Raw genomic sequence first — 14033 nt, 5'->3', positions numbered from 1 at the left:
CTATTATCTCGTCCCATTTGGTAGTAAACAAAGAACGTTCAAAAAAATATAAAACCGTAACCTCAAGACTCCAGTATAAACTTGTTAGTTGTTTAAAACACAGTAAGAATATTTGGATATTATGTGCTAAAGGTATCCCATCTTTCCCCACCCTACTTAATACAGTGTGTAAAAGCAATCGGCGCCCAATTCATGTGGCTATCGAAATATATAGGGCGGGGGGAGATGGGACACCTTTTCATACCATTTTCTAGTCCCATTTGATAGTAAACACATAACATTCAGCGAATTATAGAACCGTATCTTCTTGACTCACATATAGATCGTTGTTAATTGATTAAACTATCATGTTATCCCACAGTACTATATTAGAACAACGAAGAGAAGGTAATCAACGGCAAAACTGCAATCGATAAAAATTTCTGCCAGGAATTTAATCCTATATTCCATACCGGTGACTACTAGAAAACTAGACCAACCTTGAAATGTAAATATTAAACGGGTTGCATATAATTGAACTTGTAGTTTCCAATAATGCATGTAACTTACTTTATCCTCGCCTGACCGGATAAAACGGCAGTCGTTAAACACGGGTGTTTTGTTTCATACACCTCGTGCCAGCTTACGAGTTACCAAGTATGTTGAAAAATTAAGTACGGTAGGTGAACGTGCAGAGTACGACCATAAATGCGTTTAACTGCCTTGGAAAGATTGTTATATAGCCTATACAGCGTGTGGTTTAGAAAGCGTTAACAACTGTAAGATGATGGAACACATGTTAGCACCTAAAAATCATAAATTATCTGAATCTGAACGTAAACAATTGATAATTTTAGAGTCGCCGGGCTAAGTTATATATTTAAAAAAAATATTCTTTATTTACTATATGACGAGAAAAGAGAATTAAACAAGTAAGATCTTACCCCACCCTATACTATATATAGTAGGGTAAGGGAAAATGGGACACCTTTAGAACATAATATTCAAATATCCTGATCGTGTTTTAAACAATTAACAACGGTCTATATGAGTCGTGATGATACGGTTTTAAAATTCTATAAATGTTCTTTGTTCACTACTAAACGTGACGAAAAAATTAGATGAAAAGGTGTCCCATCTTTCCCCACCCCACCCTAGTATTTATTCGGAAGCAGTAACTATAAATAAAATATATATTTGAGTAAAAATAGGTGGCTATAGGGAATATAAAAAGCAGGCCTTTCATTGCGTGGATTAGGATTTTAATAAAATGACAGCTGCATATGTGTCGACTAATTAAGTTCGAATGTAAAACACGGAGAACGCTGTTAATGCGACTTTCTGTCTAGCGTTTTGTTCCCTGCTGTATTCGCATGAAAACATTCACAAACGGCAACAGTTAAAAGCAGTGTCCTGAAAGTATCCGATGTACATTGATTAATGATCAGAAATCAATGGTAAGTGGTTAAGAACAGATTTCACATTTGCACCGCTGTGGTTTAATCTAGCTTCAGCCAACACGTAGGTTTACCTCAAATCGTACGTATTGCGCATTAACAAGACAGTTTTGTCAGGTGGTCAATTTTAACTTGCGCATTTTTGAGTGCAAAGCTATGTTGGGAGTCAGTGGCACGTCAGACTTTCAGTTTGGGATTTCGCATTCGACCACCGGGAATACATATTTAGCATATTTCAGACAGTTCGGTGCGACCTATAAAGGCCAGTGCAAAAAAGGCGACGGACCTGCAGAGCTTATATAAGGATTGAATGCACGCACTTCAGCCAGCTTAAAACCAGAGAGAGTACAGGCCACACTCTGCAGGATTCGCGTGGAATTTAATTGGCAGAATTGACTGTCGCGTTCTTATGAAACTAAATTTGGATATTTTTTACGCAGTTAAGTTATAAGCTTATTACAACTTGAATAAAGACGATGAAATTGGTAAAGAAGTTCTCAATTTTGGCTGCGATTGTAGTCTGTTATTTCGGTAAGTTAAATGTACCTGAAAATCTTTAAATGCATTTAATAACCCTAAAACTTTATATGACAAAAATTTTTAATTTGTTTTGCAGGCTGCATAGCTGATGCGGTGCCGGTTGACACTGTGGAAAAACAACTTCTACAGAGAGAGGTAGGATGATTAAAAACTACGCAATTGAAAACAAAACGAGTATATGAATAATAATAAACAAACAATTTTCTTATCAACTTGAGAAATCAGATTTTATGTTGATCAATAATGTAATGTAAAAGTCCGTATTTCAGGGGTATTTATGCGGATTAGTGGGACATATTGTAGTGTGGGGTAAGATAGGACATGCTTTAATTTTCCTTTTCTTTTCTCATTTGTTTCAGAAGACAAAGAGTATTTACAGATTATATAACCGAGCCTCGCGACTCTAATGAGTTGTGTTAACTGGTCAATACACGATCAGGAAATACGGGATTTAGGTGTTAACGGTATATCCTAACTTATTCAACAGTAATGTGCATAACAGCACAGGGGCAGGTTTATCCGACAAGAGCTTTCGGAAATGTTAAAACTGATTACAAACAAATTTATTATAACCTGGGTTAAAGTGCACTTTGTCCCAAATGAACACATTTTGCTGACACTTTCAATTCCATGCCTGAATTTTAGCTAGAAGTAACCGAAACGCCGTTCCGGTAAAATTAAAATATCTGTCGAGCTTCATAACGGCGTTTAGGAGAATTCTGGCTAAGTTATGTGGGGTAAGATGGGACATTTTTAGCAAATGATATCCAAATATCCTGATCGTGTTTAAAATGCTTGCAAAGTTTGTTTAATACATTTAAAGCGATGGTTCCTACTAAAAGCTAGTCAATTTAAAATACTGCAAACTTTATTTTAATAAATTATGCCGTACTTTATATCATGGACCGGTCAAATAACAGTCGTTGTCATAAACACCGGCATCAACGGTCCTTATGTGACCTGAATAATTTAGAATTTTAGACCAACTCAAATTAAGTTACCGTTAATTTTAATCTAAATTATTAACGCCAATATTTTTAGGGTACCGGGAATCCTGAGAATTTCTTGGACTGGACGAATCAATTAAACTCCACAGATGGTAAGTTCTATATATAGATTACTTTCAAGTGATTTGTTTATCGGTTAAATTAAATACTATTTTTAAAATCTTTGCTAGAGTTCATTGCAAGCTTACCAAAAAAACGTAACATGTGTTTCATTCGTTTCGTTCCCGCCGTTTTTTTATTCTGTATAGATTATTTGAGGACCTAGGATTTAAGCCAGATTTGGCCCATTACCCCAAAACCCGCTTAACAGTTACCACATATATTCTATATGTAACTTTGTGATTGTTTATTACTTATAATAATGTGCGTGCCCAACAGTGTTTTTAACTTATTTGGGCGAAACATTTTAGGCCAAAAAATTCTGGAAGAAATTTACCTGTGTATTGCCGAGTTGGTTCGTTTGCCAAATTTTCACCAATGAAATTTTAATATTTGTGATTACAGTTGACGAAACCGACGAGGAATTATATGACCAACTCCTGTATAATATCCTTATTCCGATGCAACAAAAAATGATCGCAGAAGAGAACGGACAGCTTGACAGTAAGATTACTTTTTTAATTTTGGATGAATTTTTAATTTAACTTTTTTTTTATGTTAAAATATATTTACGCCAAATATATTTTTCTTTTCTAAACTAAAACTATTTTTATATTTAAATGTATTTTTAGATGCAGAAGATAATCCTTTCCTGGCAGAAAATCGAAACAGCGACGAAGAAAACAACGATTACAGTCCCGGACAAGCTGAGTCTATCCAGTCGGATAAACGCTTCCAGTCTTTGTTTAAGCGTTACCCTGGTTTTCAAGGACTTTTTAAGCGCCATAACCCCCATCTTCCAGACTTGTTTAAGCGCTATAACAGCATGGGCTTATTTAAGAGAAGCCCCGGAATGCTAGGGCTTTTCAAACGGGGTCTGCTAGGCCTGTTCAAACGCAGCGATGCTCGTCTACAGGGTTTGTTCAAGCGGGATTCAGCGACACAAGGCTCGTTTAAGCGCAGCTCAGAAGCTCAGGCCCTTCCCAAACGTTACCCCAACTTCCAGGGCCTATTTAAAAGATTATCAGAAGCAACAGAATATCCTGAAGACGACAGCTCCAACGACGATACGAAGCAACGAGGCAATCTGCACAGCCTATTCAAACGTGATACTTCTGCTCATTACCTGGAAGACCGCGGCGAAAGCATCCCGTTTCTTTTCCGACGTAGTTAAATGTATATATAGGAAAATACATTGGACATCGTGACTTTATTAATGGATACATTTTGCCCACGTAGGGCTGTCGATATATTTGTTGTGCACACTTTGGTTAATTTTACTTTGCACTACGTCTTGTTACATGCTCGTTCAATAAATGTATAAAGCCAACTATGTTGCAATGAATGGCCGTGTAAGAGTGACAGGATTGAGTAAACGCATCGGGCAACCTGTAAGATTTACAAAATGGATATGCGTTTTTGTGTAAAAACACTGTATGTTGTATAAGCCAAAGTGCAGAAAAATGCACAGCCAGAAAGGGCACATTGGGTAACAGCAAAAAACCCTAGTCCGATTACTAATTCGGTATAAAAATTCAGTCGGGAATCTACCAGACATTTTCTCGGGAAAAAAATCTTTTGAAAACACACCGAATGTACATAGTAGGGGTTTTTTGGGGGGGGGGAGACGGGACATCTTTTCATTCTTTTTTACCGTCTAATTTAATAGTAAACAAAAAACATTTAAGTAATATAAAACCGTATATAGGCTGTGCTGAAAGTGTCCTGTCTCCCCACACCATACTCTATTTTCTCGGAAAAACCGAACTTAAAAACCAACAGAATATCAACTGTAACTCAGGCGTACTGGACGCACAGTCAATTGCCTAACCAGGTTTTAATCGACAGAATTTCAACAACAAACGCACTACAACCTGACCTGCATTTAAAATAAAACTGTGCCCGAAACTGCAACAGTTTACTATAATACATTGTTTTCAAGTATAGGCAGTATAATATAAAGAAAGGCAAATATTTAATTGTGAAATCCGACGTCCGTTCACGTATTCATTCAGTATGGTGTCCACTTCATATGATTTAAATCACGATCATTTCACGCGGTGAACTATCGTGTTACACGTGAAACTTGTTTTTATCTGAAAGAAAACATATAGTAAGGTAGGGGAAGACGGGACACCTTTAGCTCGTAATATCGAAAAATCCTGATCGTGTTTTAAACAATTACCAACGGTCTATGGAAGTCGTAAGGATTCGGTTTTATAATTATTTGAATGTTCTTTCTTTACTACTACCTAACTGGACGAGAAAATAAAATAAAAAGGTGGGCCATCTTTCCCGCCCTCTATATATTGGTCACTATTTTGGGCAAATTTAATAGATAAGATTACGTTTTAAAAAGGGCCATTTTACGATGTCCTTTGTTTCCGACCAAATGGGACGAAGTAAAATAAAAATGTGTCCCATCTTTCCCATCTCACTATACTAGTTATAGGAGACACATACATACGCAACAAGGAAATTTTGTCCTGTCACTTTCATGACGTCAGTTCTCCTTCGCTGCGGTACTTCTCTGACGTCACGGAAACGTCACTTGCAACGTCATCGTTATTTTTATCTCCTAAAAGAATTAAAATAATATATTTTTTACTTGGTTTCATCCCTTGTTTTTTTTTTAATTATGTTCCGTTTTTTTTCGTTTTTTTTATTAAAAAAAAACGCTAATATACGATAGTCGTTTTATTTTCCAGAAAAAAACAAAACAAAAATAAAATCGCCCTAAGTAAAAATTATAAAATATCACTTATAAAATATTAAATACGTAAATAATACAAGCGGGTGTCTGGTTTCAATTTATTTGCTTAAAATATTACCGTTATGTACGACCAGCTGCTGTAGTGTATCAACACGCTTTTAGCAGTACGCGAATATTCCATTCATTTTGCCTAGTAATTCTTAAATCAGAAATAAATCTGTGTATTTGATTTAGACTATTAGACCATGGGTCTGTATTAGAACATATGCTGTACCGAAGCGATTATATTACGGCTATTTCTTGATTATTCGGTGTTTAAAGGTGGCTGTACACAGTATCCGGCATGCGAATTTGCTTGCGAAGTCGTATGCAAACCCGTTACCGAGTTCCGCATGCATCAGCGAAATCCGGACAAAACAGACAAAACGGAAGAATTCCGGATACTGTGTACAGCCACCTTTATCCGTATTATTCAGGCACTCAAAGGCCTAAGATAGTTTACCGTTAGCGTAAAACCACATATGGTACGGCATACGTTTGCCATTTGCGAAATGTATTACCTCGTATATAGACGTATAGGCATTGAAAAACGGTACGGCGATTACTGCACCGGTAATGTCTGCAACGTAGGCTTTATGCGAGACAGTAATCAACCGGATGGCGGCATCCGTGTACATGCGCGGTCGTGTTGTTTACCATTGCGGTGGTGTTGAATTCGTAACGATCATGCATTATTTAGCTGCGATGCACGGCCTACTTACTTGCACTATGGGTGGGTGTGACGTCACTTGTGTCTTCTGATGACCCTCCACGTGACTTCTCTCGGTGGCGAACCTAATGAAAAAAATACGGATAATTTTCTGTGAAAAAAAAAGTTTTTTTTTTCGTCTTGGCAAAACAAAATTACCTTAAAATTTATTGTGAAAAGAGGTATTTTGCGTCTATATATGAAAAAACTGGTGCTACCTCGGTAAGCATCGATTAAGTTACTCTTGGGTTTTTTATAAATTGAGTTTTATTTTACAAAATAAATAGTAAAGGTACCTTGGAATGCTTTGTTTGGCTTTCCTCTCTTTCGGATGATGATCGATTAGAAGAACTGCAAACGAGAGAGGTGAAGAAAAAAGGAAATGTAATATCAATACAGTTATGCAAATTATCGAAGCGTTGTGGGCTGTGTAATTATGTGTCATTATTTTCATTATACTTGTTAAGCCATGCCAGTTTCATTGTCAGTTAAAATCAAAGGATCGAAAACGAAACGGGAAAATGCATTACAATATTCAGTTATACTTATTCGCAAATGACACCGAGACAAAATTCGAGTTCGGCGGAAAAAAATCAATTCCCATCCGGTATTAGCGACGCGTAACAGCCGATGTTTAAATTTCACGCCGTCGCTGTCGGGATAATTACAATCCCATTTAAAGTAAGGCGGAACTTGCCCTGGTAAAATGGTAAAGTACAATTTCGTTAGCCCCTAATGTATTTTTCACGGCCAATGAACTGCTATATAAGCTACAGTGCATTTCGGAGTAATTTATCGCTTTTAAAATACGGATAAGGGGGGTTGGGTAATAGTGCGGAAAATTAGCTTGCCTAGGTGTATGGGCAAAATTATACGCAAGAACAATGCGGAGGAAATGGTATTCGATCTGTTTTTATGGAAAATATTAAATAAGATCGACATCTTGGAAACCGGCACGACTGATTTAAGGTGTAGGAACTTATATTTTTTAAAGCCTTTTTCGGGAAAATAAAAAAATGTGTTCAATAATTGGATTATTCTTTTGAAAAAAATAAATGGCGAAATTGGGAGAAGTAGTAAAAAGCCGAGTGAAAAATTATTGAGAACATTAACATAGGTTTAGGAAAAAAGCCAAAATATGTTTAATTGTTTGATAAATTTAAACAATTTTTGAAAAAAAAACAAAAAAAAACGTGTTTAATAATTGGACTAATCCAGCGAAAATTGGAAGAGGTAGTAAAACTTATAAGGCCAATCGAGTGCAAAATAAATTAGAAAATGAACATCTGTTCGGGAAAGGCCAAAATATGTTCAATGGTTTGAATTTCTAAGGTTATTATGTGCTGATATACGCTATTCTCTGTATGCCAAAAGCTAGATTGGTAATACAAGATTAAGATTAGGGTAACAATATGTAATAATATATTGGAGCAGATGAATGGCTTTTGGTGGTTGGACGTAACGGGGGCATTGATCTTGTCCTACTGTCGTTGTTATATATTATTTATGAACATTGATACGGATTATGTAAGGGTCAGGGGTCGGATTTCATGTGTAGGATTGGGTTATGGTTACGGCTTAACTTTTGGCCTAAATCGCGAGGTCACATGGCGGTACTTCACACATATATGTTAAGCAGGTTGAATTGGAATTGTTTTATCCTTGTGTGGGTGGAAAACGACAGGCGCTATAACAAGGGTATTCTGTTTAATGCACCTCATGCAAGCATACGAGTTACCACGAATGTAACTTTGTGGTGCTTTTTTCTGTATGACTGGCAATTTAGACAAACTAAAAGTGACCACTGGCTTGGAGCAATTGTCGGTGCCCACACACATACACTCAATTAAACCATAACACCGAACCGAAGCGTAATAAGGCGATTTTATCGGTTAAACATGTGGTGGCTGCGTACTGTTCTGTATTAAATAATGGCCCTATCTGTTTAAATACATGAGATTTTATAGACCGACGATGCAAAGTAGCAGATATTTAGAAATTTAGAAAAAAATGGGATGAAATAGTGACAGTAACTACTTTAAAGCGTGCAGAATATTATGTTTTTCTGACGAAATTTGTTAAAAGGATAATAGAAATATAAACAATGTATATAGCGTTGGTTCCTGTGTTTTTGCAAATTAAACGTACAATAATACCAAAATGTTACAGTATATCATTTACCTTAAATGGTATGAGAGCAAGCTATGAACTCGTAGCAAACTGAAAATAATGAGCGAAAATCCAGCAAGCGTTAGTCTGAAATAAACTACAGTGCGCCTATGTGGTTTTAAGTTGCAACGCAGCATTGAAAATTCGATTAAAAAATAATAGAATTTTTCCGGCATTACTAATTTATAAATCAGATCCAATAGAGCGAATTTTTGATTTGCTAATTACGTTTTTTTGGAACTGTCTTAATGACATTCGCAGATGGCTTCAATCTTTTTTCGCTATTTTGTAAATTAACAGATGGCGCGCCACGCTTCTTTCAGCTGTCAATCAAACTAGAAACGAGACCCAGGTCACTTATCCATTGTTTAGCCCTATACTCGATGGCCGTCTAGGGAATATGGCCATGTAATCCTATGTATTGGCCGCAAACAGTCAGGGAAAATAACGCATAGACGTAAAGTAGGGTGGGGGAAGATAGGACACCTTTTCATTCAATTTTTTCGTCTCATTTGGTAGTAAACAAAGAACATTTAAAGAATTATAAAACCGTATCCCCACGACTCCCATAGACCGTTGGTAATTGTTTAAAAACATGATCAGGATATTCGGATATTGTAAACAAAGAACATTTAAAGAATTATAAAACCGTATCCCAACGACTCTCATAGACCGTTGGTAATTGTTTAAAAGTTAAAACATGATCAGGATATCTGGATATTATGTTCTAAAGCTATCCTATCTTACCCCACAGTAATTTACTATATATTGGGAACCTAAGATTTGGCGGTACCCGGTTCGAGGCCCAGCGAGTTTAAAGCGGCCAAAACTCACCTCCGGGATTTTGATCTAGATTTACGTCTCCTTTTCTCTTTTTTCCTCTTCGAAGTTTTACTACTGTCACGTGATTCCGTCTTACGAGAGTACCTGTATTACGTAAAAATGCAAAGTGTAACAATAAAAAATGATGAGGAACAACAAAAAATGACATTACAATAAAAAATGACGTTGCAATAAAAAAAATAGCGTAAGGTTGAAAACAAAATTTGTAAAAATGGCGACAAAAACAACTTGCCTTCTGCTCGATCTGTGATTGGACGGCGAGCGATCATCGTCAGAGTGACGTCGGTAGTCATGGCTACGATGTTTGTGACGTCGACTTGAAGATCTGTTAAAAATGAAAAATATAATATTAAAAAAAAATAGATATTCTGTTACTTTTGCCACCGGGCATAACGTAAAATAGACGAGACGTTGCAATAAAAATAACGTTTTTGATATAGATAAGTTTAAAAGCACAGTCTTAAATACGTAATTAGACTGCATTTTATAGATGTATCATAATATTAAAAACAGAACGAAAAGGTGTACTACAAAATGGGACGAGAAAATAGAATAAAAAGGTGTCCCATCTCCCCCCCCAATATACATTACATAGACTACTATATCATATATTACAAAGCCTACTATAATGCCCATCATAGTTGGCCATGCCCCACACCAGTATTCCAAGCATTACCTCGATTTACGTCGGTCCCGCTCTCTACTCCGCCTAGCGGGTTCGTTTTCTACCCTATAAGCACTCGGCACATCACCGTCGTCGCTACGTGTTGATACAGGGGTGACGTCACGCGAGGTTTTTGTGACGTCATGCCTACGTAATAATGCGAAATCACTTGTATATAGTAGGTTAAGGTACGATGAGTTTTTAATCTATTTTATGGTCCCCTTTAGTAGCAAACAAAGGATATTTATAAATTCGGTAACTGAATTCTTACGACTGTAAAACAGCGTTAGTTATTGTTAAATAAACGATTAGGAAATATGGGACATAATGTCCAAAAGCCAAATGGTAGCCATCTTACCCCACAGTGTTAAACGATTTAGCTCACGTTATCCATATAGGTATCCATATTCCGTCTTACCTAACGCTGCCCATTTCACTCCACAGAACTAAATATTCGATTTAGTAAACCGTACTTATTTTACACTTACACCAGTACTTTATATATTTTTCAAAAGTTTTTGGTAGTTACCTTGAACTTAGGTAACCAGGTGTGGGACCCGCGCTCATTACCGGATGTTGCGTCACGGCAAGCGGAAGTGACGTCATACCCCTGGGAAGAATATCGAACCTTGAGGTCCGTTTAGGACGTGAGACCTCCCCCTCTTTTTCAGCGGTCCTCGATGGCTGTGAAGAAGCGAAAATTTAGAAACAAGAATTTACGTGGAATTGATAATCAAAATCCAGTAGGATTTTCTCCTTTTACTCTACGTCAGGTTGTCGTCATACTCCTGACTACGCTAAAATATACTTATATGTTACGTTTTAGAAAACATATGCATTACTTTTTGACAAATGTACCGCCACAGGTTTACATTAAATAATAATTGTACAGTGCAACAGTTTTAGGTACTTAAAAACGGAATTCACTTTCACGAGATTGTCAGTATCGGGCGCAAATGAGAGCTTTTTTTAAGGGCCAATACTGACCTACATTCTGGCACCTCGAAGGCCTCACCCATGTTGAATAGAATAGAACAAAGCTTTTCGGAAATTCCTATGCTAAAAACAAAATACACACTAAAAACGAAATACATTAAATGTAAATTATTTATCTAAAGGGCAAACATATAAGCTTACCGAATCCACAGTTGCGGGCGATGATGGATTAGATAAATCGAATATATCTTCCGTGGCGGCTGATGCTGTTATATTACGTTCAGGTGTTCCTTTAGACCCATTTTCTTGCTCCTACGGTGTATTTGTTATAACACGGTTTATTTTACTATAGGTTTATTAAAATATTTTTTTTCCTTATTTTTAGAGTTGATTTTTTTTTAATGTATAGCTGATAATTTGAAACCATATCAAGTGACCACTCGGTTGGAGCATTTTCTGTTAAGTGTCTTGCATATAACACATACGCCAACGGTGGTAATAATTTTTACCTGGAGTTTCTTTTTAGCGTTGAGGAACAGCAGAGCCTTCGCGCGACGAGCCGCTTGTTTCTGTCGCAAGGTGGCGATGGAGGCTTCCTCGCCGCTAGGGGTCACTGCTGTGAAACTGGACGGTGGGGCTATGGGTGCTGGGACGACAGGGGCAGGCTGGGACTCGGTAGGGGCAGGGATAGGTAGGTTTTCAGGTACGATTGGTACCGTTGCTGGAACTAGGGGTATATACGTTTTAATTTATAAAATATATATAAAGAAAAAGGTTTGGGTTAAGTGTATAAAAATGTGTATTCGGTTGTCTTTGTTACTATATTTAAACTAATGCACCCGAAAAGGTATACCCAAAAAGTTTTATTATGTCAGACAAGCGTAATACGTAAGCTATATTANCAAGGGCAATTCCGTTTATGTGGTATTATGACGCAACAACGACGTTTATGAACTCATGATGAGGTGAAAAGCCCACAAAAAAACTAATATGGAATTCTATTCTCTACTATAGTTTTGGTAGTAATAGACAAAAAAGTATGAATGACGTCGCAAGTGTACGGAAACTGGCCAATCAGAGCAGAGCGCGACTTGGTGACGTCAGCAAAGCGGCAGCCAGTAAGAAGGAAGCGAGTCACGTGACGTTTAAAGTACCGACACGCATTGATGATTTGTTGCAAAAGAGAGTTTACTCGGCTTATACAAAAGGAAGAGCGGTGAGTGTTTACTCTGGGATTCGAACCTAGACCAGTGTTTCGATGATTCATTTATATAAAGCAGTGGTGATTTTAAAATACAAATTTTGACTCTTTAAATTAACCTTTAAGCTCAGGACTATACTGGCCCGCGTATGTACTTCAAAACTATTTCTATCTTATTAAAATTTATTTCGAGTACATTTGAATCGATTATAACTGTAGTAGTTCATCTAATACGTGCTTATTTTACGTTGCTGTGAGCAACGCATACCTAGGTGCTGGTATATCTATTACTATTAGTTACTTTAAATGTAAGTGATTTCGGTCTAGTTTTCAGTTATGCGTAATTTTTGTGGGTAATGAATAAAATCCAGGTTAAATCCTAAATCCGATAACGTGTTTCGCCGTATAAAATTACTCATTAAAAAAATGGTTCAGAATAACGGAAATAAGCATTTTACGATTTCACTATCACATCAAATATGATAAATGAATGAATAAATGTAACTTGCTTTATCCTCGTGGCCGGTAAACGCTAGTCGTTGTAACACGAGTGTTCATACACCTAGTGCCAGCTTACGAGTTACCACGCATATAAATTTGTGCGTATTACCACGCATATAACATTTTTTTGGCTGAGAAACATGTAAGTTAAACGGGTCATATTTCCAGGATCCACGAGACGATTATGAAGCTTCAATTACAGAACGAGAATGGTGGAGAGCGTTCGTAAAAGAAACACCAGTGCCCGGACATTATAAGTATAGAGACTTCTTATACGAAGGTAGCATGAACCCGATACAAGCGACGTATAACTTCGCAGGTGGGAAAGTGGCGAGGCTGGTATTTGAACCCGGAATTTAAGGCCAATGCAGAAAATGTGTATAATTGTAAAATACACTAATTTTGCTTGTTTTTACGCAAGTGTTCGGAGACGGCAAATTAAACTTTATTTAGTTTCGTTTTAAGGGACGTAGCGACCCAGAGATTCGAACCCATAACTCTTAAAATGCTTGTTCTCACAGGAGTTTAAAAGCGATGAATTAACATTGTTTAGGTTTATTTTACGGAATGTAGCGACGCCGAGATTCGAACCACCTTAAGAGAAAAGACAGAAGATATGTATAATTGTAAAACACCATATTTCTTGTAATACTGGTTTTATATATTGGGTCTGGGTGTCCAGTCATAAAATTTAGACTTGTTTTTTTCTATACTACTTTATGTTTTATAATATAGCAGTTTTATTAGCCTTATTATTTACAGGTCAGGGGCGAAATAGAGAGCCGGGGGTCGCACAAAATGGGGTTATGCTTCTACCTGGCTTGTACCAACATAACGACTTTATCAAACAACTGAAACGACGAAGAGCGGCATGTTCATTTAAGAGCTCTGGACGGGCGAGGACACCGCCTGGATTCCAGGTTCGAATTGAGTAGTTACATCAACGAATGTTCCTTATTTAACCTTGCGTTGTGGAAAAGCGTTATAACACAGCAGTTATACATTTTTTGCCCGCTTATATAAAAGCACCTTCAGCCAGCTTACGAGTTGCCGCGTATGTAACTTTGTTGGTAATTGTCCGTTTCATTTGTCAAGCATTGGATAATACTTCAGTGAATTTTGAGTTAAATCAGTGGCCGTTAAGTAAATTACACAATGAAACGCGAGCCCACAACA

General features: G+C 37.0%; 3 protein-coding genes across 8 annotated transcripts in view; 2 read left to right on the top strand and 1 right to left on the bottom strand.

Moving 5' to 3' along the window:
- Nucleotides 1-1874: 1874 nt before the first annotated feature.
- Nucleotides 1875-4499, top strand: LOC100178695. Of its 2 annotated transcripts, XM_002126300.4 has the most exons (5): nucleotides 1875-1967; nucleotides 2053-2111; nucleotides 3018-3075; nucleotides 3488-3586; nucleotides 3715-4499. In XM_002126300.4, exons 1-5 carry the CDS (start codon nucleotides 1913-1915, stop codon nucleotides 4254-4256), a joined length of 813 nt encoding a protein of 270 aa, XP_002126336.1. In that variant the 5' UTR covers nucleotides 1875-1912; the 3' UTR covers nucleotides 4257-4499. The 2 variants fall into 2 exon arrangements, with proteins under 2 accessions (XP_002126336.1, XP_018669232.1); XM_018813687.2 differs by lacking the exon at nucleotides 3488-3586.
- Nucleotides 4500-4900: 401 nt separating this feature from the next.
- Nucleotides 4901-14033, bottom strand: part of LOC100181063 (splicing factor, suppressor of white-apricot homolog) — a 19967-nt gene continuing 10834 nt past the window's right edge. For 2 of the 5 annotated variants that reach the window (XM_018813661.2, XM_026836312.1), the window contains 10 exons: nucleotides 11665-11882; nucleotides 11357-11467; nucleotides 10749-10903; nucleotides 10232-10366; nucleotides 9788-9880; nucleotides 9547-9639; nucleotides 6840-6894; nucleotides 6557-6629; nucleotides 5546-5660; nucleotides 4905-5178 (listed from right to left, as the gene is read on the bottom strand). In XM_018813661.2, the coding sequence (XP_018669206.1) occupies nucleotides 5578-5660; nucleotides 6557-6629; nucleotides 6840-6894; nucleotides 9547-9639; nucleotides 9788-9880; nucleotides 10232-10366; nucleotides 10749-10903; nucleotides 11357-11467; nucleotides 11665-11882 (1016 nt within the window). In that variant the 3' untranslated portion in view covers nucleotides 4905-5178; nucleotides 5546-5577. Of the gene's footprint in view, nucleotides 5179-5545; nucleotides 5661-6556; nucleotides 6630-6839; nucleotides 6895-9546; nucleotides 9640-9787; nucleotides 9881-10231; nucleotides 10367-10748; nucleotides 10904-11356; nucleotides 11468-11664; nucleotides 11883-14033 lie in introns of those variants that run through there. The other 3 variants (XM_018813662.2, XM_026836313.1, XR_003396278.1) reach the window with 3 other exon arrangements.
- The window catches only part of LOC100177907 (protein STPG4-like), a 3701-nt gene continuing 1592 nt past the window's right edge, over nucleotides 11925-14033 (top strand). Inside the window, exons 1-3 of the mRNA XM_026836327.1 lie at nucleotides 11925-12371; nucleotides 13026-13176; nucleotides 13620-13777. Coding sequence (XP_026692128.1) covers nucleotides 12195-12371; nucleotides 13026-13176; nucleotides 13620-13777 — 486 coding nt within the window. The 5' untranslated portion in view covers nucleotides 11925-12194. The remainder of the gene's footprint in view (nucleotides 12372-13025; nucleotides 13177-13619; nucleotides 13778-14033) is intronic.

The sequence above is a fragment of the Ciona intestinalis genome, chromosome 10 (assembly GCF_000224145.3).
Source record: "Ciona intestinalis chromosome 10, KH, whole genome shotgun sequence".
Classification (NCBI taxonomy): domain Eukaryota; kingdom Metazoa; phylum Chordata; class Ascidiacea; order Phlebobranchia; family Cionidae; genus Ciona; species Ciona intestinalis.
Note: the sequence above shows the minus strand (reverse complement) of the source record. Positions and strands in the feature narration are given on the sequence as shown.

Bases quoted from the DNA above. Each gene is read 5' to 3' on its own strand.
- LOC100178695 (XM_002126300.4), top strand. From the start codon at position 1,913: ATGAAATTGGTAAAGAAGTTCTCAATTTTGGCTGCGATTGTAGTCTGT. The intron at 1,968-2,052 runs GTAAGTTAAATG...TTTGTTTTGCAG, and splicing joins GATTGTAGTCTGTTATTTCG to GCTGCATAGCTGATGCGGTG. The intron at 3,587-3,714 runs GTAAGATTACTT...ATGTATTTTTAG, and splicing joins AGAGAACGGACAGCTTGACA to ATGCAGAAGATAATCCTTTC.